Source organism: Centruroides vittatus, unplaced genomic scaffold (genome assembly GCF_030686945.1).
Source record: "Centruroides vittatus isolate TY-2023 unplaced genomic scaffold, ASM3068694v2 contig_347, whole genome shotgun sequence".
NCBI lineage: Eukaryota > Metazoa > Arthropoda > Arachnida > Scorpiones > Buthidae > Centruroides > Centruroides vittatus.
This window is the reverse complement of record NW_027122171.1, coordinates 1,278,557-1,305,689: the sequence shown is the minus strand read 5'-3', so window position 1 is coordinate 1,305,689 and position 27,133 is coordinate 1,278,557. Positions and strand designations below refer to the sequence as shown.

Here is a 27,133-nt window from a genome sequence, read left to right as displayed (position 1 = left end):
CTGATATTCGTGTTTTATGTCTAAAAAAACGTTTAGCCCGAGCGGGTCCATTAATTAAGCGCAGATTACGCCAAATTCTTACATTTAACTTCAGTTAACTATTAACTAAAATTGAATTTATAAGAAATGTGTAATAATTGTTCTAATAAAAATGATACTTCGTCATGAGAAAGCAGATTTCTCTTATCACAAGTGGTATTCCTCATTAAACAAAAGTAAGCTTCGGTAACGTTTCTAAAAGCGGTGATAAAAAGGGCTTAGGAAAGACGGAATAAATACGATACCTCTTTTGTTAAAGAGGAAATTTCAATAAAGAAGGCCACCTTTCTCACAAAATATCGCTCGTAAATAAGGCCTGTCTTTCCCACTAGGAAGCAATGACAAAGACTTTTATGTACAGTACCATACAGTATATACAACAATTTTTAAAGAAAATATACATAAAAATATAAAAAATAATTATTTTATATATCAATAGTTCTTTAAACGTTAATTATGCTGGCGTTACCTCCTTAGATTATGTATATAAATAGCTTATATATGTAGAAATGTGTTTATCAACGCCTTATTAACTTAATGAAATTACAGTCCGAATAATTACTTAAACCAGCTCTTGTAACCAGTTTTAAAAAGTAAAATGAGATATACGTTCCACTTTTCCCCACTTCAATGTCTTAATGAAACCGTTAAATATCGGGAGTTTGCACAGTCTCGGGGTTAATAACGGTTTCCTTGGTTGGTTCTGCTTCAAAAGATAACAGATCAATAATCGGCTAGCCTCATGTCGAGCCGAGGAGTGAGAATGTAAGCGGTCACACAATGACATCAATGACGTAAGTGTATTTGCGACGCCTTCACTTAAAAGTGCATCTCTTCCCAGAAATGTGGATTGCAAATCCAGTTGGTATGACCTAAATACACTCAAATACTTCTTGCTTGAAGGGATATTAGGAATAGCTTCTTTTCCACCTGTATGGAATGAGACTCTCTAACAGAAATAGTTAAAATGTTATTGAAAGATGTAATATATCGAGCGTTCTGTGTAATAATATTCTACTTCGTTCGTTCTTGCCGAGATTAATTGGAATGAATCCAAGAATTGAAAAAACATAAAAAAATAAAAATTTCAGTTCCGTTCCATTAGCGTGGCATGAAATCACTGGTAAACATAAAGGAGGGAAGGATAAAAACAACAAGACTAATTTCGTTTTGCCCTGAAAATTATTTAGAGTTTAAAAACGATATTTAAAAACTCGATACATCGCTAAAACTCATGAACAAATTCCCGTAATTACTTTCTTTTTTAATTTTTAACAGCGGATGAAGTAAGTTGTTCTAAACAAGTTTTCGATTGAAGACCTGTTTATAGCGAATCGTCTCTGTTACGCATTTCAAGATAATGGATCATTTACTGTAGCATCGATCAGATAAAAGTAGGACGTGAATTTATCTAACGTAAATACTGAAACCTGCAAATAAACCAATTGGTTACATCAACGAAACCCTCTTGGCTTGGAAGTTAAATGATTTATTATACATTAGAGACGAATATAATAGATATATAATCGATAAGAAATATACTCTATAGCGTTATCTTAACTGCTTAAGCTACGATTCAGTCATCCAGCAACGAAAAAGGAAAAAAGAGGAGCGATATTAGAAACGTTAATACGAAATCGGGTAAAACCTGTTATCTTTCAGAAGCGTCCCATGTCTGTAGATCCGGCTGGACTAGGTTAAATAGACTAGAGGTCAACAGCATGCATTCAAGTCCTCGATGACGAACTGACTGGACAGATAAATGAGCGAAACGCGGTTGAGAAGAAAAGAGGAGAGAGGGTCTGCAGCGGCACGTTTATGACCTTGATCAACGTGGCAGGTGCGGACATGAATTATTCAACGATCCCCCTTTTTTCGGGATCCCTTCCTGACCATGCGACACAAATAAGAAAAGTTCTAAGAAAAGAAGGCGTTAGTTTACCGAGGGAGGAGAAAAATATTTTTTTTAAATCTTTTTTTATATGTGTTTCGGGGCGATCTTTTCTTCATCACGCCCATGCTCGGTACCAGAATTAATGTGATTTCTTTTCATTCTGTATTAACATGTAAATGTCGTTTCTTGGTATCTTCACAGTCGACGATTCCGTTTGTTAATTAGATTGTCGTCAATTATCATATTCCCGGCGATAATTACTCTTCCGCGCTCTTTCCGCTCGTTGACGATTTTGTGATGAATTTCTGCTTGGCCATGTCTCCATGTCGCCCTATTTGATGCTGATGTACTAGCCGAATCCCGCGATGACGTCTTAAATCATCGGTTTAGCTTGTTTCTCCCCGAAAATCTGCGTTTTGTTTTATCGATCACGTCAAATCATGTGGTGTTTATTGTAGCGGAAGTTACTCTTGCCGAAAAAAAGGCGCTTCGGCTTCGATAACCTTGTTCTATCTTAATTAGTTCTCCAGTTCGGTAGCAAACACAAAGAAGGTTAAAGAGTAGAAAAAATTCGTTAATAACGTGATTTCGAATTGACAATTTGTCGAATGATGTAAGTTCCGTATTAGGGTAGATTATAACATCCGATTTTTTAAAAATTTTCCTTTAACTGACTACACGGAATTTAATATTTATTTTTACTTATTTCCACGAATATTAACAAAACTAAAAGTCATTTAATTTAAATATTGATATTCTAATTTTTCATATCATCAAGTATTTGAATATGTATGACGTATGCTTTCTTAATTTTAAATTATTAATTACTAGTTGAATTTAAATATATTTCTTATTAGAATAACAAATTAATGTGTATTAATAAGTTTAATAACTTTATAAAATAAAAGAAGTATGTAATGTCGTATAAATTTTTAAATAACAAATGAATCATAACATGATTGTCGATATTCGAAAGGATATATTTTCGTTAAAATAAATTATAATAATAATTTAATAACACAAAGCTTATAATTATTAAAAATATACAACTTTTAATTTTTTAAATTATTATTGTTTTTTAAATTAAATAAAAAAATTTTGTTACTAGATGACGCTATATGAATTTTTAATACTTTTGTAATAAACAAATTAGCATTATGTACTGTACATGAATGGTCCATATTTATTTTTAAAATATATATATTAAAAAATAAATAATTCTAGCATAATATATTACATAAGTTATTATAATTAAAAAAAGCTAGCCGACAAGTAAATATAAATGCATTAATTCGTTAAGAAGCAATAATAAGATATAAGTATTAATTAAATACGTAATGAAGAAATACAGTAAATTCTCAAAACAGCCAAAAAAAGTCACTCATAAATATTAAAAATGTGACGTCATTAGGGCGTAAGACGATAATTTTGTTTAAGCTAACACACACGAATTACTTTTTAAAAATTAAATATTAAAATAAAACAGATGTAACGAAAAGACATTAAATGAATTCGTGACGTCAAAATATATAAATCGGCTAACCATTCCTTCCTATCAATTTTTATTATAATAAATACAATCTAAAAATATTGTTATATATATATATAATAAAAATAACGTAATTGCAAATTACATATCTAAATCTGGTATTAGCATTAAAATATCATATCATTTAATTATGGCATGTTGGAATTATTTTATCATCATAGCCGAGTTGATAAGGATCGCGACCCCTCCCAATTAAAGCGACGTCATCGGGGGGGATGGCGGCAATGACGTAGAAAAACAAAGCATCAATCAGTTTTTAAAGTCACAGACCATATATAAATATAGCGTACGGTATTCTCGAAGAATACAAAAGAAGTATTTTTTCGTGTCAGACTAGAAATGATAACGCAGTGTTGATAGTGAATCAAATATTGATTGGGCGAGAGGAAAGACGAGAGGAAATAAATTCCTCTTTCCTTTCACGTACAACTTCTCATTCCCTCCCCTACTTTTTCTTCTTTTTTCTTTTTTCTTAGCTTTCTTCTCCCCATAAGAATCGTTTTAAGTACACTCGCCATATAACAGTTGTCTACGGTATTTCTGATAAATCGAATAAATGAAAATACAAGAGCAAGTATACATTAAATTATATTCTTTTTTATGTCAGATTGAATGCGATGCTTACATCAATAGAATTTACTTTCCACTTTTTATTGTTATTACTATTTTTTTTCTTCTTTTTTTAATCGCCATTTCTCTCGCATTTTATTCTAAGTAAACACTTCGATTGGTTGATTGGTGTCAGGTGATTGACCTGTGACGAAATTTATGTATCCGAGACGCGATTTGTTGAAATTTTTAAAATTTGAATTTAGCTATAAGGTAATTGGATAAAAATCATTCTTGCTCTTATTTCTATGCAAAACGTTATTTGAGTATAGCGGTCGATTTTGAAACTTATTTTTCCAATGTAAACATGTCAAGACTGTCTTATTAACTTGGTAATTTATTTTATTATTATTTTTTAATGTTTTTTTTTTTTTACTAAAAATTCGATTTATATGCGAATTTTTATTTGGATTGCCTAGGTAACGAGATAAATGAATTTTATTTATCTGCATGCCGAGTAAGAGGAAACACATTTTATTATATCTGAAAAATAATAATGTGTATTTATTCTAAGTACTCCCTTTTAGGCGAAATAAAACATAATGTATAGAAATTGTCTTTAAAAGAAAATACAATCAAATTTGATAATTATGTAATATACCATTAGATGGCGCTATATAGCGCCATCTAATAGCTACATATAAAATATTAGAGGAATTTTTTATATGAAAAAAATAATAATATAATAAAAATTATGAAATTTTTTTGCGTAAAAAAATAATTAAATGTATATTTAATTATGCATTATTTAAATTATTATTTTATAATAATTTAAAATTTGTTAACTTTTAATATTTATTTTATATTTTTGATAGACGATTTTAAATATATTTCATAAAATTCGTTAATTTGTTTACAAAAATATTTAAATAAATATATTAATGAAATGGCCAAGGACAATATAAATATATGTAAAAATATTTAATTTGTTTGCTTTTATTATTTTAATAAAATCTGACAAAGTTTATAATATTCATAGAAATATTTTAATATCTCCATTCTATAAGAAATTTTTTTAATCTTTGTGCGAACATTTGTACTATTAATGAGTTAAATTTATCAGTCACAGTTTAAAAGAAAAAAAGAAGAACCATTTGTTTAAAAGTTATGAATGTTTCTCCATGATTAAATTCCATATTCCAATTCTCAAGACGGAATGCAAATTTTAAATATGAAAATATTTGCATAATTTTTTTTCCCCTAAATCGAAAAATCTGTTATGTACTCACTTACCCGCTTCTTTATCTCTTAAAAGACATAAAAAAAAAAAAATTATTAACATGCGAATAACAGATATTTTTATTGCTGTAATGTTATTAAGTCGTTATTGACTAACTTTCTTCACAATGAAGATAAAGGAAGAATCAATAATGGTTTTCCTTCCTCTCTGTGTTTCCCAATAATAAAATCGTTGGTGCAGACACAGAAGGAAGTTCTTATTCCCAACCGACTATATATCTTAATATATATATATATATATATATATATTTCTATATTTGATTATTAAATAAATATTCATGTTTGGTTTTTAAAGTAAAACCAACCTTTTAGAGCCGAATAATCCCATTTAGGAAAATAGAGAGAAAATATTATTTTTTAATTATTTTTTTGTTTTTTTAAAAAAAATGTTGAGCCTAAATCTCTAATTGGCTGCAAAATCTCTAAAAGATGATCGTTCTCGGCAGGGTTATTACACGATATGGATCTAGACTATTCATTTGATGAAAGTATAGCAATAAAAATGTGATAATATTAAGTAGACGTGTGATATCTTTTTGAGTTGTTGGAAAAATCGATCATGTCGTCTTCCGTTTGATCGCTTCTCGATTTTCTTGTTTGCTATCGTAACATTACTGTAATGTTATTTATGTCTCGTATGATTCATACTACATACCAAACAATTTTTGTAGGCTACTACTACGACTTCCGATTAACAATTCGAGTAAGTTTATTAAAACGTGTAATGTTGATAATTTCATTAATTAAAAATCCGCATTACACCTTGATTATAAGAAAGGATAAATGAATAATCTATAAGCTACGACAAGCTTTCGTGAATAAAATCAATCAAAGTGAAATTCCAAGCTCTGTTAATTTTTTAAAAAACTTGGAATATTTCTAAGGAATTTATAAAATACAAAATTGTTGACCTCGTTTATTTCATTATTGTAAAATAATGTAAGGTGACGTATGAGATGACGGCGGGTCACGTGAACGAGACGTACACGTTACGCAATAATAATTATATACGTCGATTGAGATCACGTGATTATTTTGAAAAACCATTTACGAATTATCGAAATTAAATATAATAATGTGGAATTTTTATCGATTCGCTTTTATAACTTTAATGTATTATTAATAGTATACTATAATATATAATCATTATAATCACGCAGTTGTATAAGATCAAATTGAAATAGATTTTATTTGCATATTTCGTGATCATAGATATTTATTTCAAATTTGTTTTGTCGTTAAACTTTATTATTAACTTATATGTTTAATATAAGGTCTAATCATATTTAAAAAAATATATCCGTACATAATTTTATTATCACTATTTTAATTAATTTATTTTACAAATAAATCATTGACAATTTAATTATATAAAGAAGTAAAACTATTATGTACATTAAATATATAAACACATTAAAATTATTGAGGCAATTCTTCGAAGTCGAAATAACTTGATATGAATGATTAATGTGTTAAATTCTATAGTTTTTTTATTAAAAGTTTTAATTTGATACGCGTTCTTATCATACTAATAAAAAATATATATATTTATATTTAAAAAATTTAAAACAGGATAATAGGACGTACTCCTGTTACTTAAGAAACGTGATAGGTTAAAAAATACGCATATATAAGTAGTGTAATTCAATAAAGAGAAATTTAAAATGCGCCAATAGAAAGCGAGTTCACAAATTTCAAATTATGTCATCTGATAAGAAGTGCGAAGACTGAAGGACATCCAATAATCATCAATTTAACAGATGCACGAAATGGAATGTATGACAAATTAAATGGTGGAGAATAGTAGTAAATACCGGTCGTGAATACGTTCGATGTAATATTTGTTTATTTTCTTAACTATATGCTTAAGTACGAAATCAATAAGTAAATACTAATCATCAAACACCAATGCTAATCACTCGTTACAAGTATGGAGACTTCAATACGACTCACGTGTTTCTCTAAAATTTCGGAAGAAACAAAATAAAAAAAGTTTTAGTCGAAAGCTGAAACTTGAGTAAAAATTAGATACGATTATACGATTCTTACGTAATTTAATTATCAAACAAGTCAACAATTGTTAAGAATAGATTTAAATGCATTTGAAACATGGTCCTTATAATTAAATACATACAGTACACACCACACACATACAGTACCTACATACATACACTATGTATGAATATATCAAATGTTTTAACTACAGTATAAAAAAATGTACAAATAAATATTAAACCATAAAATTAAAAAATTTTTAATTATCTTTTATAAATGTTGTTTTATAAACATTTTGAATGATTTATCTGTCTACGCACTGTATTTACTTATTTAAGAATAGATAAGAACGGCTTTCCGCAGTTGATTTCGGTCAAACTTAATTTATAATAAATTTTTTAATCTATTGAATGTTGAATTAGTAATTAATTGATGATAAGTTAAATATGTCAATAAGATAGGAGCGATAAAATAAAGAAAAATTGCTAAAATTATTAGAGAAAATAAATGACATACTATATACAATGTGTATATATGTATTGTATATCATTTATTTTTTCTGTAGATTTTATGCATGTATATATAAAACATTGATGAGTATAGATGATAATTTTATATATACATATTATCATCTATAGAAATTTAATAAGTTTTTTTAAAAATGATTAATAAAATAACTTTTGAGGTATGAATTAAAGTAAATATTTACGGAGCTTAATGGTGTTCTTTCAAGTTCTTTAACCCTTCTGTCTACGTTTGCAACAATTTTTTCATTGATCCATTCACATTTCGTTCTTTTAATGTATTCTTCTAAGGATTTGAGATTCTTCTCACTCTATTCTATAAATGATTAATATTTCAATATAGTAATTAAACAATTAATAAATTGTTTCAATTACTATATTGAAATATTTACTAAATAAATTATTTTCTCAAAGTCACATATCTTAAATTGAAATAATGAATCTATTAACTTATCTATTCTTTAATGTTGTGGTGTTGTGAAAATTTCAATTTGAATGAATTGTAAAATTAAATTTATGCATTTTCATATTATGTATGTGCATGAAAAAGCTATTTTTATATTACCAATTTAAATTAAATAATAACTTTCAATAACTTGTATTAAACTTTACTAGATTTTTATATGTTCTGTATACTGTACTTAATCTTCATTGTCAAGTTTGGTTTGTGTAATATGATAGACATTAATTTTTGAGATTTCAAGTTATTTAAAATTTTTAAAGTTTCAGATAATTTATTTATTTTATGTTTTAAAAAGCAACATAACAGTTTAATTTATTTTTTTAATCATTTTTTTAAGCAACTGATTGATATATAAATGCAAATATTATAGATTTATATCTATAAAATAATGACTAAGTTAAATTATCTTAAATTAATTTTATTTTCATTTTTTAAGTTTTAACATTTTCAAAGTTAAAACAAATATTTCAGCTTTTGAAATTATGTATCTAATATTTTTATTTTAAATAAAATATCTAATGAATGCACAAAATGACAGAATATACATAAATTACAATTATATATAAAAATTTTAATAAATAAAATATGAACAGTCGATTAACCAATCATCTATTTATATATTTTATTTCCGTAATACTTAAATTAATTTGTTTTATTTATTTTTAATATGATCAATTTAGAAGTTTTATAATAGTTTTTTTTTATCATGCTAATGCATTTGTAGATTTTTGACTTTTAGAGAAAATATTATGATACTTCAATGCAATTAATAATTTATAACTATAGGACTTTATTTGATATTAGATCAAATCAAATCAAATCTTTATTTATTCATAATAGGCCATAGCCTGTTATAGCAGGGTGTTAAGATTACATAATATCAAAATAAATTGTATCTACACAATAGACAATTATATTAACTATAAGATCTCTGAAGTTTACATTTCTTTATTTATATCTAAATTTGTTAGGAATGAGCTTGCAGCAGTTGATTACAAAAATTCAAAGCTATACAATTTGTATATCATTGTAATATTTGCTGAATGAAAAAATCAATACATTTGGTTTTCCTCCATAAAATTATTTAGTTGACTCTGGCCTACTTTAACTCTTAGTTCTTGACCTTCTTTGCAATCACAAAACAAATGAAATTTAGTCAATATTTTTTGTACATCTTGAACAATGTTTTAGAAAATTCATAAATTTTATTATTCACCGTAATCATCTCTTTATTTAATCTTAGTTGGATTAAAAAAAATTTTTAATTACAAACAGTGTATTTGTTAATATGTAATTATTATTAAAAGGGTATTCCAGAATAGTGGTGTACCACTCCAGTTTTTTCCAGCCTTTATTTGATATCTAATTTGACATTAAATCCAATGTTTTCTTATGTAATTTTTGAATAGTTTAAAAAATTATTTTACAGTGTTAAACAAAAATTTTTAATTAATGATAATTGTTTTACTATAAAAATACAAATATTGAAATCTATAAATTAAAAACTAATATTTTATCTGGCATTTTTTAAATAAATTTAATCAAACATACACTATTCTTGTATATGTAATATTTTTATTCACTTTGTTTCTTTATCATTTGAATATTTAAAATGAATTTACAAAAATTATTTAAACAATATAAATATTGCATACATTTATAATTAATACGTTATATTTCTGTGTACATAAAGTTTTGATTTTCATATTATTAACAATCCTTATAAAGAAAAACAATTTTTTATGAAATTTATTAATTTGAGCTGGATTATACCTAAAAATTTATATATTTAAAATTTTATAATTATTATCTGAATATATAATTAAATAAAAATCATCTGATGCACCATTTCATCTAGACTTTAAGTCTGGTGGAAATTTGGCTTAAATAGGGGAGATGGATGGGGTCTACTAGGAAAAAGTTTTAATTGTTTTGTAAACTGTATAACATTGGTTACCTAAAGGACTTAATATGTTCTACTGCAGATTTTATATAAAAGTTTGAATGTGTTTATTATGGATTTATAGACTATTTCACTGATACTTTATTTCCGTACTCTATAATAAAATGTGTAACTTTTAATGTTCGGCACACATTATGAACAGAAACTGTAATGTTAATTTGCTAAAGATAAATAAAAAAAAACTATGTGAAACCTGGCCATGATGAGTGTGTCAGATTGTATTAGCACAGGATTTTCCTTGGATGCATGTTATACCATATGTACACAATTTTGAAGCCACGGCACTTCTGGAGGTCCTGCTAAGCTAATCAGCTTACCAGGACCATCTGTACTTGTAAGCATGAGTTCATTTAATTTTGAGTGCTTGCTTGGACTGCTTTGGAGGGGAAACTCACCCCTAGATAAAACAGTGTTATGATAAATTTTGTAAACAAATAACACTCCTTTGCCAGGTGCTTTTGTTAAATTTTAATTTTAACATCTTTAAGGCAAGGTTGTGTATGGCAAAAGTGCCATCTTTTTTAAAAAAATTGTTAATGTCTAAAGACTGTGCAGTGACGCACACAAGATTTAATCTTGGGGAGCCAAGTTGAACAGATAAAAACATTTTTAATGTGAATTCAATAAAATTCCCATCTTATGTGACTGCTAATTCATAAGTAATATGGAAATGAAACATAAAACAATATAAATAAAAGTAATTAATTTTAATTAGGAAAATATTTTTAGAAAATTTATTATTGTTTCTTTTCCTTTTACTTTGTGGGGTGCCATGGGTCCTTCCTTGGTCTTCCCCTGGGTGTCACTGAGACTGTGTGTTTGTTTTTTGTTAATTGTATGATTAACTTACATTATTTCTAATACATTTGTTAAGAAAATTCTCTAACACATTTGAATTAGGTTATAATCTCTAATTAATCTGAATATTTTGCAAATATTTTAAAATTTTTTGAATACAACTACTGGTACTTAATATATAAACTCAAATATCATCAGGTTCAGAGAGTTCTAAGATATATAAAATTTATTTAAAGAATATTGGAATTTGACTTTTTTTTTATAAAAAGGATAAGAATTAATTTGAAATTCTTATCATAAACATATTTGTGAAATGTATTGAAAAAAATTCAAATTTTATGTTCTGTATTTATAGTAATATAGTTTAATAGACATGGAATTAAATAAATTTTAATTTTAGTTTATTCTTTAACATACGTACCTTCACACTTATAATCCAAAAAAGGGTGAGAAGCAAGCAGAAGAGACTATATTCATACAAACTATCCATTCAGCAACATTATTTAACAATTATTTTCACTTTCAATAACTTAATGACTAGTGATTGAGTATTTCTATAATTATTATTATGCTATTCAATTAGAGCAATGATGGCAAACCTTTTTCCAAAGGTTGGTCAAAATTGAATACAAAATTTAATAATTCCAAATTTATTGGTACTGGTAATTAAACTAGAAGATATCATTATTTCATAAAGCTATACAAAACCATATTTTTGTATTTTAAAATAGATATGAATATATTTAAAGTAAGTTACAAGAATATATTCAAAGATTATTTAGAGTTTTATTTTATTTAAAATAAATTATATACTGTATTAATATTACTACTAAATATTTTATATAGTATATTAATAACATACTTCGAGTATGTTAATAGTTAGCATTAAAAATATTTTAAAATGTCATAAAGAAAATTTTGTAAGTTAATTTAGATAATAAGTTCATTTATAAAAAATCAATAGTTTTTAAATTTATTAAAAGTATTTTAATATTTTTTCTCTCCAAGAAAGAAAATGGAAAAATCATATTACACAGAAGATATGAACTGTTTACTGAGAAATAAAAAAATTGTATTATTTGGTGATACAAGTAAGAAAAAATATATAAAATTGCCGTATTTTTTTTATTTGCTAATTTTGGCCTTATACATTTATATTAACAAATTATTAAATTTTTTTTTAAAAACCAAAAACAAAATAATTATTTTTAAAATAAAAAATATATTCAATTGAGGTACAAAATATTTTATAGTAAAGAAAATTTAATTTTAAAATGTAAAAGTACAATAAAATCTGAATTAAAAACTTATTGTTATTAATGTATAAGTAATTGTAATTTGTGTATTAGGTTACTTATTTTAAATTATTTTAATATTTTTGTTTTTGTGTTCAATTTGAATTTTATTATTATTTTTTAAAATAAATTCTTTCTTTTTGGTTTTTTTCCCTTGTGTTTTTTAGAATAGGTTTTTTTTTTAAGTGATAATTTTAGATAAGTATACATGCATTTTCTTTAGTATTTTGATAACTTTTGAAAACAAGATAATTCATTGAAATTTTATTTAGAAAGATATCAATATTTGATAAATTAATAGATAAATCTCTTTTAATTTTCTAATTGCTTTCCTATTTAAATTTTGCATCAGAGTATGTTTAATTATTTTAATCCAAATTTTTTATTTTGGATTTTCTTAATATCTCTGTTAAAAAAAAATTCTATTGGTTTTACATGGAAATTTAGATCCAATAGAACTTATTAGTCCAGTAGACCCTATTGGGTCTAAATTTCCATACAAAATCAATAGGATCTATTGGTCCAATAGGCTCTATTCAACCAATATTTTAAGTTATTGTGAAATGTTTTGTACATACAACTGCATTTCTTGGACATAAATATGGAATTTAAAAACAGAAGGATACGCACAAGTGTATACATCAAGCAGACACACAGCCCTTTCAATTTGAATGATCCTTATCAATATAAGTTAGTGGCATTCTGGGCACTCATCAGAAGAGCCTTTTTATATTGTGATAATGTAATATACAGAATGAAGGAGCTATACAGATGGCTACAACACTAGGATATGGAACTAGCACAATAGAAGGTCTGATTAAAAGGTTTGAAGATAACAAACCTAGGGCAAAAAACAGCAAATCTAGTGGAACCACAAAATTCACTTTTAACAGAGATATAACTAATATTAGGTAAGAAATTGCAGAATGTAAAGGGTCTAATATGATTATAAAAAGAGCCCCAACTAGGTATCGAATTTTAAGAAACAGGTGTGTACAAGGTACCATATGAAAACATGCAATTGGTGATAGACAAGGATTACATCAGTGTCACCACAAGGAACTTGAAAATTAGACTTAAAATGAAAAGAGACAAACATCATTAAGTCAGTACACTCTCTTATATAGGTACAGAATGCTGAAAAAATTGATATGTACAAAAGCAGGTTGAAGGATAAATGCATTAATGCAAGAGATGCTGACAGCTTAGCAATGACATGGAAATACATTGTACAGAATAAGTTTGTTGGTCATAATTGCCTCATTTCTACTATATTTTTTGTAAATTTTTGATTTATTTACTTTACATTTGACTGTTACTCATTATTTATTTTACATTTTACTGTTATTTATCATTTATATTAATTTTTAGTTTTTTTTTTGTTTTATGTTCAAATACTTAAACGTAATTATTCTTTTTTCTGTTTTATTTTGGAACAGTATTTAATGGTGAAATATGTTCCAAGAAAGATCATTAGCCTGAAGATGGTCTAGGGTGAAATCGTTTGCTAAATAAAAGCAAATCCTAGCAGCCTAAAAGGTGTTTGTTGATTTATTTTGTTTTGCACATATTCAGTTTTCAGATCAATATATTCTCTTTTCTTAATACTGTGTAAAATTTTTTAATGCATAATATATATATATATATATATATATATGTTATGGACAAAGTGATTAATACGGGCATTATTATTATTATGAATAATGACTGACAAAATTGGGCATTGTACGGTCATTATGAATACTGCTACTACCTAGTCAGGCAAAGTGATAATAATACGTTGAGGAGTGATCATCTGACATACGCTAGCCAATCAGAACTTACATCTTCGTTGCGCATGAGTATTGCATTTAGTACCAAATTTTAAATTTACGTGACCAGTAGTTAATCTTTTTTCTTTGACAAAAATAACGATCATGGAGGAATCATTAAGTGACATGAACAACTGATTAAATGAGTTAATAGCAGAAAAAGGTGAAAACAATTAGATTTTACAAAATCAGCATATTTGTTAATGATAGAAAAAGTGAGAGTCAAAAATAGAAGTTACTTCTAACTTACCGGAAGAATATCAGTTAATAGTACTTTAAAATAATTCACAAAAAATAAATATTTCTAAATGAAATAAGTGGAGTTTTTTTTAAGCAAATTTAAAATTCGGTACTAAACACGATACACACAAACGACTGAGTGCCGATTAGCTAGCATATGTCGGATGATCACTCCTTGACGTATTATTATCACTTTGCCCGACTAGGTGGTAGCAATATTCATAATGACCAGTCAATTTGATAAATGAATCAATATTTATCACACTGCGTGCCCTTTTTGGTCATTATGAATAATGCCCAATTAATTACTTTGTCCATAACATGTATATAATATATGTAATATTTATTTATCTGTAGTCTTTCTGACTCTTTTTTTTTTCAGATTGGTGAAATTCATTTATATGTTATAAATGAATTCTGAAGAAAACTGCTACTTGAAATTGCTTAAATTAGAATTAATTTAAAAACACTAAACCTATAAACCAGCAAATTTTTATAACAAGTGCAAATGTGTTTTATGTTGAACAGGCTATTAATTTTCATGATGTTGACTCCTTCTGCACAGTGTGGAAGTCTTTCTTCAAACTATAAAGCTTACTATCCTCCCCCTCTCCATTTCTCTTATTTTACATCACTTCCCCTCTGCACACGTGTTTGGCAATCCCTCGTTGTTTCAGCATTTGATGTTTAGTTTGCGTGATAATGCCTGTTCAACATGGGCAAAAACATTTGCACTTGTTATAAAAATTTGCTGGTTTATAGGTTTAGTATTTTAATTTTAAATGAATTCTGCCAATTTGAACAATCACATAAAATAATTAATTCAAATTAACAAGAGTACTGTAATTGGTCATCCAAAAGTTTAAATATATATTTCCCAAAACATTAAATATGCAATGTGTTTCATTACATGGAAGATTAATAGAACACAATTATGATGGCACATACAAGTGGCAGTGTAAAAAATTTTCATTTCATAATTTTCTTACACCTTTATTATAATTATACCTGATTTATACTAATTTTCAGATCTTGGAAACTTTTCTGTCAAAACCAAACTCAAAATAAACAAAAAAGTTTAATTAATTGTTATCAGTTCAAATTTGAATAGAATAGAATGTTTAAAATAAATGGTTAAAATTTTAGGCTTCATTAGTTAATAACTGTTTGAGCCTGGATGCAAAAGGAGGAGGGTTGGGCGTCGGGTAGCAATCTGTCCCTGTAAAAATTATGAGTGCTACGGAAACAGCAAGAATAAGCAGAAATTTTGATTGAATGAGTGGAACTTCGGCTCCAAGTAATATGACTGCGTCAGAGGAAACTGACAATGGTGTCCGACGTCAGAAATGATCATTACCACCAGAAATATTATGAAAATTGGAACATGGAATGTGCATACTCTATATGAGAGTGGAAGACTTAGCTATTACGGACGTTTGATGAAAACTGGTTGGACATCCTTGGCGTCAGTGAGACATCAAACAGCTGAACCAGTAGTGATGGCTAGACCATTCTGTATGCAGGCCATGAAGAGCAGCACGAACATGGAGTAGGTCATATTCTGAGTAAATGAGTGACAAAAGCACTACTTTGATGGAGCCCTTCAGTGATCGGATTATTACAGCTCACTTTACCCATGGACATGCCAAAATGACAGTGGTGCAGGTTTATGTGCTAACCAACAATGTGGAGGACACAATAAAAGATGAATTTTATGAGCAGCTCTAAGACGAATTGATGGTATCTCAAATCATGACCTGAAGGTCCTGATCTGGGACTTCAATGTCCAATTGGGCGGTGATCATTGAGGACTCAAGACTGTTGGAATCAACAATCGCAATGTTTTGTAGATATTCTTCTGATGTAATAAAAGGTTGGTGACGTTGTTGACTCTTCGGGGAAGGTGACCTCATTTCACTCTTCCCTTTCCAGCGCTGACCTTCTGTGAGTCAAGACTGTGTGCAATCTTTGTGCACTCTTTGTTCCTTTGTTACATAACCGGTTACGCTAGTACAACTGCCTTTCTACTAATCTTTCTAATAAGTGCCAAGTCTAACAGGTTACGGGCCCAGTTATGGCAACAACTAATTAAGCGTAAGGAAAAGATAAAGGTAAATTCAAGGAATAATATAAACTAAATAAATTTACATAAGAAGAATATTCAGCAAGAACACAAAAGACTTCACAATGATGGATAAAAGTTACATTGCCATCACTAAATTGAACAACAGCAATTATCACATTTGGAAATATAAGATGGAATTGCTGTTGATAAAAGAAGAGTTATGGGACGTAATACAAAAGTTAATACCCTCGGATTCTGACTCATCTTGGTTAACAAAGGACAGAAAGGCGCGCGCCATGATAGGCCTCCTGATGGAAGACAATCAACTGCCATTAGTAAGAAAGGAAACTACAGCTAAAGGAACTTGGGAAGCCATAAGGAAACACCATGTTAAGTCTACACTATCAAATAAAATTTACCTATTGAAGAAAATTTGCAATTTAAAACTAGAAGAAAATGGCGACATGGAGATACACTTGGCCAACATGGAGGGAATGGTTGATCGTCTTATAGCACTGGGAGAAACTAGCTGAGAAATTAAAGATAGCATTATTACTTAGTAGCTTGCCAGACAGCTATAGCACTTTAATAACAGCACTAGAGACTCGTTCAGAAGAAGATTTAACTCAGGAGTTAGTATGTAATAAATTAATCGAAGAACACTCGAGAAGAAAGACCGCATTAAATGAAGAATGTGAAGCGGATAAAGCATTTAAAGTGGGAGCATGCCCAGTAACTCAGAAAAGGAATTTGCTGAAAAGTTGTTATTTTTGCAAAAAGCAGGGACATGTAAAGAAAGAATGTAGGAAATATGCAACATGGAAAGAAAAACATCCAAATCAGATCAACAAAATTTATGAGGAAAGTGATGAACAACACCCGGAAAAGCAATCCTATGTATGTTTTAGGACAGGAACACAAAACGATATTCATCATTGGTACGTAGACTCGGGAGCTTCGTCACATGTGTTGCGAGAAGTATTTATTCACAACCATTAATAGTAAACATAGAGAGAGAGAGTAATACTAGCCAATGGTCAAGCCCTATACACTGAAGGTAAAGGCAATGTAATGATAACCTGCATGGATGAAAATAACGAACAACATCGAATATACAGTAGAGCATTGATTATCCGACTTAATTGGGGACTGGGGTTGGTTGGATAACTGAAAAGTTGGATAACCGAAAAGTATGAAAAAATACATTATTAGTATAGTGTATTAGGCCTGGTTTAAATATTAGCTTCCCTTTCATGGTCGAGCCAGTGCTGCCAGCTAAAACATGCAAAAATTTAACAGAAATGATATTAAAGTAGCCAAGACATAACCGAATATTGTAGCGCCACATCACTAGCGTTAACCGATAAGTCGGTTAATCGGGGTCGGATAATTGATGCTCTACTGTATATGAAAGGTGTGCTATATGTACCACATCTGAAAGGAAATTTAATCTCAGTCAGAAGACTAACGAGATTAGGGTTTACCATAAAATTTGAAAAGAACATTTGCTCTATCCAGAAAAATGGAGCAACAGTGGCATTGGCAACAGCAAACACATGTTTGTATGAGCTTGATAAATCACATAAAGCGCTTACAGTGGTTAATGATATGAAGGAATGCATCCATTTATGGCATAGAAGATTAGGGCATTGTGACATGAACTCCATAATTTCAATGCAGAATAAACAATTGGCTACAGGAATAAATATTCAGAAATATCGCATATTCAAACCTTGTGAATATTGCATCGAGGCCAAGATGACTGCTAAAAGTTTTCCAAGGAAATCGGAAACCAAAACCTATCAATTACTTGAATTAATACACACTGATGTATGCGGACCAATGCAAACAGCAACGCTGAGAGGCAACAAATACATTTTAACCATGATAGATGATTACAGTAGGTACACCGAAATATATCTTCTTAAACATAAAAGTGAAGTACCCAATAAGATAAAGGAATATGTTAAATATGTACAAACAAAATTTGGAAGAACTCCTTAACAAATCAGATCGGACAGAGGAGGTGAATTTTCAAGTACCAATTTAAGGAATACCTCCATTTAAAGATGAAAACCCTTAAAATGAAGGTTCTTTAAAAATGAAGGTATTCTATGGGAAACTATGGCACCTTATTTCCCACAACAAAATGGAGTAGCTGAAAGGAAGAATAGATATCTGACAGAAATGACAAGATGCATGTTAATTGATGCTCGATTACCGAACAAATACTCGGGAGAAGTGGTGAATAGTGCAAATTACCTACAGAATAGATTAATTACTAAAGCAAGTGAAACAACTCCATACGAAAAATGGCATGGAAAGAAGCCAAACCTCTCGCATATAAGAATTTTTGGATGCTCAGCCTATGTTATTAAATCTAAAGATCGAAAGAAACTAGAACCTAAAGCCACAAAACTAATTTTTGTAGGATACGAGAGAGCATCAAAAGCTTATCGATTAGTTGACACAAAAACTGATAAGATAACAATAAGCAGAAATGTTCACTTTCTGGAAAACATCAAGCACAGAGACTCCGAAATCGATACACACAATGATAATGAAAATTCGAAACAAGTTACAACAGTTGATAATACGAATTTAAAAGAAGAATGCGAAATGAAAAGAAGGGAACAAGAAATGGAAGAACATTTAAGGAGATTGGAAAGAACTACTAAGGGAGTATCTCCTATAAGGTTAATTGAAACAATAAATTTATCAGTGATAGAGGATGCAGTAGAACCGAGAGAATATAGCAAGACAATCACAGGAAAACATTCTGAAGATGGAGCAAAGCCATGAATCAGGAAATAGCAGCCATGAAAAATAACGGCACATGGAAAATTATGAAATTACCTCCAGGTAAGGCAGTAGGAAGCAGATGGGTATATAAAATTAAGAGAGACAAAAACAATAAAGTTAACCATTTTAAGGCTTGTTTAGTCGCTCAAGAGTATACACAAAAGTATGGCTTTGACTATGATGATGTATATGCCTTCATGATCAAAACTGCCACCATTCGAACACTCCTAACTATAGCCGGAATTAAGAACTTGAAAGTTAAGCATTATGACATCGAAACGGCTTACTTAAACAGAGACTTATCACACAAGGTATACATGAAACAACCTGAAGGATACGAAGAAGGATCGCCAGACATGGTTTGCAAATTATTGAAAAATATATATGGCTTGAGACAAGGAGCGAATGAATGGAACAAAAAGTTCAATGAAACATTGCTATCTAAAGGATTTAGAAGAAGGATAGCCGATTCCTGTCTTTATACCGGAGGCCATAAAAGATGCTTGTATTTAGCAATTCATGTAGATTACATAATAGCAATGGCCAGGGGCAAACATACATTAACCGAATTTGAGACCGAAATGAAAGAAATGTTTAAAATCAAGAATTCAGGTGACTTAAAATATTATCTGGGAATACAATTTGAAAGAGACGAGAATGGAATATTTTCACTCCACCAAGAAAGATATGTCGAAAATAAATTGTGGAAATTTAACTTATTCAATTCAAGACCATCTAATATTCCTATGGACACAGGATATTTAAGAAGAAATGAAATGCCTGATACATTCAAAAACAACAATGTATACAGAAGTGCTATTGGGTCTTTATTATATCTAGAAACTAACTCGCGTCCAGGTATTGTGATAAGTACATTGATATTATTCGAGAAAAGTAACAAAACCTTTGGAAAGTGATTGGGTGGAAGTAAAAAGAATCTTTCGTTATCTGAATTCGACAAAAAAGAAGAAACTTAGATTAGGAAATATTGATGAAGAATTAGAACTTAAATGTTATGTAGACGCTGACTGGGGAGGCGATAGTATAGACCGCAAATCGAACACAGGATATTTGCTATTGCTAAAAGGAAGTCCTATTTGGGTTATCAAAAAGCAACAGTGTGTAGCACTTTCGTCCACCGAATCGGAGTACGTAGCTTTGGCAGAAGCTACTCAAGAAACTGTATGGATGAAACGACTTCTAGAAGAAATAAATCTACTGATCACAACACTTATCAAAATAATTGAGGACAATCAAAGTTGTATACGACTTTTAGAATTAGTAAAAGCACAACAACACACGAAACATACCGACACAAAATACCATTTTGTATGTGATTTAAAGAATTCGGGAGAAATTACTGTAATTTATTGTTTGAGTGAACAGATGATGGCCAACTTGTTAACAAAGCTGCTAGACACGAGTAAGGTTAATAAATTTACTTGCGATATCAGATTGTGTTAATGATCAATTGTTGAGGGGGTGTGTTGGAATCAACAATCAAAATATTGTCAAATGTTATTACGTACGATGTTCTTCTGACGTAATAAAAGGTTGGTGGCGTTGTTGACCCCTTGGGGAAGGTGACCTCATTTCACTCTCCCTTTTCCAGTGCTGACCTTTCGTGAGTCAAGACTGTGTGTAATCTTTGTGCACCTTTTGTTCCTTTGTTACATGACCGGTTATGCTAGTCCAACTGCCTTTCTATTAATCTTTCCGATAAGCGCCAAATCTAACAAAGACTGTGATTGGTGTTCGTGTGTCCTCTGATTATATGAGTGACAATGGAGAAAGGCTAATGTTTTGTGAACACAACGGGTTGTGTGGGAACACCTACTTCCAGCATTAGCTTATCCATAGGAAGACTGGCGGTCACAAGATGGGCACACTTTTAGTGACATAGATTTATTTGTATTAGTAAAAAGTGGAGGTCATCATTGCACGATGTGAGGGTTTACAGAAGTGCAGATATTGGATCTGACTATTACCTAGTTAGGGCAAAGATGTGAGAAAAAAATTAAATGATCCAGTCATCACTGAAGCATTTACTCTGGTGTTGCACAATTGCTTCACCCTTGGAGAGATCCCAGATATAGAAGATCTCTGGGGAAACCTCACAGACGTTACCATGGAGTGCACTCAAAACATTATTGGAAGATGTCGAGGAAGATGAAAGGATCAGTGGATCCCAGATCACTTGTGGAAGCTGATTGATGAGAGGAAAGATGCACAACTTAAAAGGGACTAGACTAAAACAATGGCTGAGATGAAGGAACTAAGCCAAAGATACATCAAGTTGGATAGAGGTGTAAAGAAAAGCTGTTGGAAAAACAAGAAGGAATGGTTAGAATGAAAGGGTGCTAAAGTGCAGGAGGCTTCCGACTAGAATGACTCCAAGACCCTGTACTGCATAGTCAATGAATTGACTGGGATGAGGAGTAATTCCAGCGTTCCAATAAAAGAAAAAACGGGAAGTTTCTGATCACTCAAGATGAGCAGAACAAGAGGTGGATGGAACATTTTCAAGAAACATTTGTGAGGACCGAATTGAGCCGGTCCGAGTTTAAATTTTCATTATTTCAAATCCCCTCGGGAGATAACGATCAAGATTCGCGATAACGATCAAGCTTCGAAGGATGTACAGTCTTCCGCCGTCAAAACCGCTTCCCTCCTTCTCCGGATTTCACCTGACTCATGGAACTCAAGTCACCACCCTCCATCGTGATTGGTGATCATTACGGAAGGGACCGGGGTATATAAAGGGGGAAGAGATCTAAGAAAGAGGTCGGAAGAAGGGGAACGACCCGCTGACCCGAGTCCTATACGAAGGCCATTCCAGATGCCGGAGCCTCCGCCTCGAAGCCGATCCTGCCGCTCACCGCCAGGGAAGACGCTAGAAGACCTTCAGCCGACCCGAGAACCTTCTCGATCATAAGCGATAACCGAGAGGTATGAATCCCCTAACAATTGTGAGCTCTCTCTCTCCCGCGATTAGGGACGGAATGCGTCGCTTCGATGTAATCGATTCTCTGTTCGAATAAATCTATCTGTGTTGTCCTGCTACTACGGATATTGCCGTTTTTCTTATCGACGACCCCACACTTCCTCCACTTGACCTGACAATTAAATTACCGATCCCGATAAAACGGGATATCACGATAAATTTAGCCATCCTTGACAGTGGGGCGGGTCTTGCCGACCTGTTCGCCGACCAAAAGGGGGTACGACTTCGTCTTCCCCCCGGCGTTCCCACAAATTTTATCCCCGGCGAACCCCACTCCTGACACCAATTTGTGGGAACGCCGGGGGTAGGACGGAGTCGTACCTCCTTTTTTGCGGCGTACAGGTCGGCAAGACCCAACCCACTGTCTAGGATGGCTAAATTTATCGTACTATCCCGACTTGTCGGGAGCGGTTAGTTAATTGTCAGGTCGAGTGGAGGAAGTGTGGGGTCGTCAATAAGAAAAACGGCAATAACCGCAGTAACAGGACAACACATATAAGATTTATTTAGACGGTAAACAGATACAAAAGCTCTAACGCGTTCCGTTCCTAACTGCGAGAGAGAGAGTTTACAAATTTAAGGGGGATCATACCTCTTCCTAGGATTAGTCGTAGGATTAGCTGTAATCGTAGGATTAATCGTCTCTGTTCTCCGGTCGTGGAGGGAAGCGGGAGGATCAGGCGGGCGGCTCGTCGTCGGCGGGCTTCGGTGACTTTGTGTCCCAGCCCTCGCTTCTCGGGACGGATCCTACGGGTTGGGTGTCTTGTGCGAACCTTCAGCGACTGACCTCGTTCTTAGATATCTCCCCCCTATTTATACTCCCGGTCTCGTCCGCTGCGATGACGGTACATGATGAGTCGATCTCCCTTGACTCAGAGGTTAGATCCGGGGAGGAGGGAAGTGAGTTGCCGGCGGAAGACTGCACATCCTTTGAATCTTGATCGCTATCTCCCGAGGGGTTTGAACAATAACATTTAAAACGGACTGGTCGGTTTTACCCGGTCGTCACATTTAAGTCAAGCTGAACTTGACTATTGTATATGATTTTGATATTGATAGATACACAGGCTGAGCTTCAAGTGGACACTGGTGATATTACCCTTGAGGAAGTGGAGCTTGCGATTAAGAGTCTAAAGCAGTGGTTCTTAACCTTTTTAGTGGTCAGCACCCTGTTGAATATGAAAATAAGCTCTTGCACCACCTTAAAAAATGTGTGTGTATTTTTTATTTAAGAAAAATACATTTATTGCATAAACAAATGCCGTGTTTATTTACAATATATATTACTATATAACATAAAAAGCAATATTTAAATTTTAATGGCTAGGTTTTGTTGTTTATTCATAATAATTTTATTAAAATGAGGCTCTTTTTTGAAAGAGCCATGCATTAGTCATCAGATGAATTTAAGCGATTTCTGGCTTTTGTTTTGATGTGCAAAAGTGCTGAAAATCCCATTTCACAATGGTAGGTGATGGCAAATGGTAAAAGTGTGTCTAGTGCTGCTTTTGCCAGTTGTGGATAACCTTCTAACTGTTTACACCAGAACTGTTCAAAGTCTAGTTTTTCAAATTCCATTTCCATACATGCATTAGCTATTTTTTTTTTTTTTTAATTTTTGAAATTTCTCTCATACCCCTGGAAATGGTCTCTCGCACTCCTGAGGATGCACGCACCCCAGGTTAAGAATCACTGGTCTAAAGAATAATAGGGCAGCCAGTTTGGACAAAATTACAGCTGAGATTTTGAAGCATGGAGGCCAGCCCATGTTGGAAAAGCTAATGTTATTGTTTAATAGGTGTGGGAATGTGGGAGGTCTCAGAGGATTGGAAAAGGGGTGCTATACTCAGAATTTCTAAGAGAGAAGATATCTCTGAATGTACTAACTGGCGAGGTATCACCCGCCTTTCTGTGCTGGAAAGGCATTTTGTGTGATCCTACTTTGACGTCTACGGACTGCCCTCAATCAGCACTTGCAGGAGGAGCAAGCTGGGTTTTGCTGTGGAAGATCATGCAGTGAGCAGATCTCTCTTCGAAATATCATTGAACAATGTGTTGAGTATTGACACCCATTGGCCACCAATTTCATTGATTTCAAGAATGCTTTTGACAGTGTTCACTGCAAGTCCCTCTGGTGGATCCTGCGATTATATGGTGTACTGACAAACTTTGTCACCATTTTCAAGGCTTTATACCTGCATTCTAGTTGTTGCATCAAGACTGAAGGTGGTCATACGAACTTCTTTGAAATTAGCGACAGGAGTCACAAATCTCTTGACCCTGGATTGTAGTTTGTCAACCAGATCTTCATCCACTCTATCACACTGTGTTAGATTAACATAGTCTGTTAATCTATGCTCATACATGGCACGTTTCATAATGACCAATGATTTAGATTTATTGGCTCTGACCATAGTGATTTTGAGTCTCTTCCACCTAGTAGTGCATTGTATTTTGCTTCTCAGTTCTGCCATGTCAGAAGGTTCTTTAGATTTTTTTAATTCTAAGTGTGGTCATCCATCTATAATATTCTTTTTGCATATCGGGCAGGCCCTTTATTAGGTTTTCAAAATTGGGAATGAGACTCAAAGCTCTGGCTTTAGGAGGGGGAGGAGTGAAGAACGGTTCATATTTTAGCACGTCCACGACATAATCAGGTGGTTGTAGGTTGTCCCAGATGATGAACGGGAATGTCGGGTGTGCATAAGTCTTGGGAACTTGGAAGCGCAAGATCCACTGCAGTTTCTTGTGGTACCGTCTCCTTAGGTTGGCATTTAATCAATCTTGGATAGTAACCAGTCTGGCATTCTCCTGTGCTAACGTTTCTGGATCCAAAGGAACAACAAGTTTTCAATCTCCACAAGTTCTGCTATTTTTGAAAACACTTGCTTTCTAAAAGACCAAATAACCCTGTTGAGGCACATTAATTTCACTTTTTTGAGCAGAGGTTTGCCACTGATGGGAGGCGAATGCAATAAAAGGACATGGGTGATATTCCGTTCTTCTTACATTTCGTGAGAAATTGTAATTGGGCTCTAGCCCTTGTAACCTGCCTCTCCCCGAGCACCTGAGATGATTGGAGGCTATTTCCATTTATAAAACTAGCCACACCACCACCTGCATAAATTACAAAGACGAGCTGAATTTGTCTGTCGTCTGACAGGCCCTCATAGACACCAATCTTTAATCACCAACTACCCACAGGAATGCACATGTCCCACACAACGTTCTTGCATGAGATGTGGATTCGATTCTAATTTTAAATATTCATGTTCTATTTTGTTCTACGTTCTGTCGCTTGTTTTTTGTATTGCCCGAGGAAGAACTACTATTGTTCAAAAACGTTTGTGATATATTTATCTACCATATCACCCACACTGGTAACAGGTTCCAGGTACAGTACATGATTAATTTCATCCTGGTGTTCTTTGCATATAGATCAAAAGATGTTTTTCTTTATCTGATGGTGAAAGGTAGTGATGTATATGTGGGTAAAAAAACATAAAAGATAAGAATGATGATCTGTTGTGAAGAAGTGAGAATGTATTGGAAAGGTGGAGAGAGTATTTCAATGAACTTTTAGGATGGGCAGATGTCAGTGATGAGGTGTCTAAGTGTGAGGTTAGAATGCCTGTGAATGAGGATGGTCATGATGTGAAGGTGGTGAACTGTTCAAATGCTTATTATATGCTGATGATATTGTTCTACTGGCTAAAAGTCAAAGTAAACTGTAGTATGTTATGTTGAAGTTCAATGAGAGCTGCAAAAAAATACTATTCAGAATAAATGGAGAGAAAATGAAAGTTTCTCTCCACTTATTATTTAGTATTTGAAACATATGAGCAAATGAGTGAGGGAAGAATACAGCTGAAGAGTGTGACAATACAGAGGGTAATGGAGTTTGTTTATATGCAGAGTTTGTTCATCAATTTTATTAATGTATTTATTAACTGGGGAGCACCTTTTAGAGGAATGGCAGAACTAATAGGGAGAATGGAAGATAAGCAAATGCTTATATGAAAGTAGTTGGGTGCACAGGGTGATTGGTTCATTAGAATATGATTCTGAAGAAGGCAAGTATGACTTTGTACAAGAGTGGGGTCCAATCAACCCTGTTTTGTGATTGTGAGGTATGGGCATGGGGAATGAAGCAGAAGAGCTGAGTGATTGCATTTGAAATGAGATATCTGAGGTGTATTTGTGGTGTATCAAGGAGCGATCTGGTGAGTAATGAGAAGGTGTTGGTGCAGTGTGGTATGTGAAAACAAGTGGGTCAGGCGTGTATGTGGTGTATGTGTTGGTTTGATCACATGGAGAGAATGTTAAAAAGTGAGGTGTATAAGAAGTTATATGTAGGGAGTGTGGAAGGAAGGAGAGGGTATAGAAGGTTCGACTTGTGTACTGGTGTACTCGAAGAATTCACACTCAACAACCTTTTTAAAAAACCAGTAATAGTAATTGAAAACAAACGTTTTTGACCGTTAACTCGGTCTTCCTCAGGTTCTAAATATTGAGATTCGTTACAAGTTCAAAACTCTTTCAGAACGTATTCAAATTTTTGAATAGAACAGTTGCGCGTTTGTGTTGCCATGGTATCATACGTGTTGTTGACATACGTAATATGTGTGGCGCAAAAACACAATGTAATTACATTTCATATATAAACGAAGGGATAGGGATGTACTGTACATTAAATAGAGCTATGGGGAACATCCCCTTCGTAACAAAACTTCCAAGCTTGAGAAATGTTACACGCATCTTTAGAATTGATGCAGGTTGTGCGCAGTCCAGCTTTGTATATTTCCAGAGTTTCCAGGGATCGCAGATGGTCCAATCGGTGGGA

The 27,133-nt window shown here is 31.9% G+C and overlaps 1 protein-coding gene across 1 annotated transcript in view; it reads left to right on the top strand.

The window, feature by feature from the left end:
* The first annotated feature begins 7,053 nt into the window (after positions 1-7,053).
* Positions 7,054-27,133, top strand: part of LOC136974325 (PC-esterase domain-containing protein 1A-like) — an 83,947-nt gene continuing 63,867 nt past the window's right edge. Inside the window, exons 1-2 of the mRNA XM_067269181.1 lie at positions 7,054-7,164; positions 12,082-12,164. Coding sequence (XP_067125282.1) covers positions 12,089-12,164 — 76 coding nt within the window. The 5' untranslated portion in view covers positions 7,054-7,164; positions 12,082-12,088. The remainder of the gene's footprint in view (positions 7,165-12,081; positions 12,165-27,133) is intronic.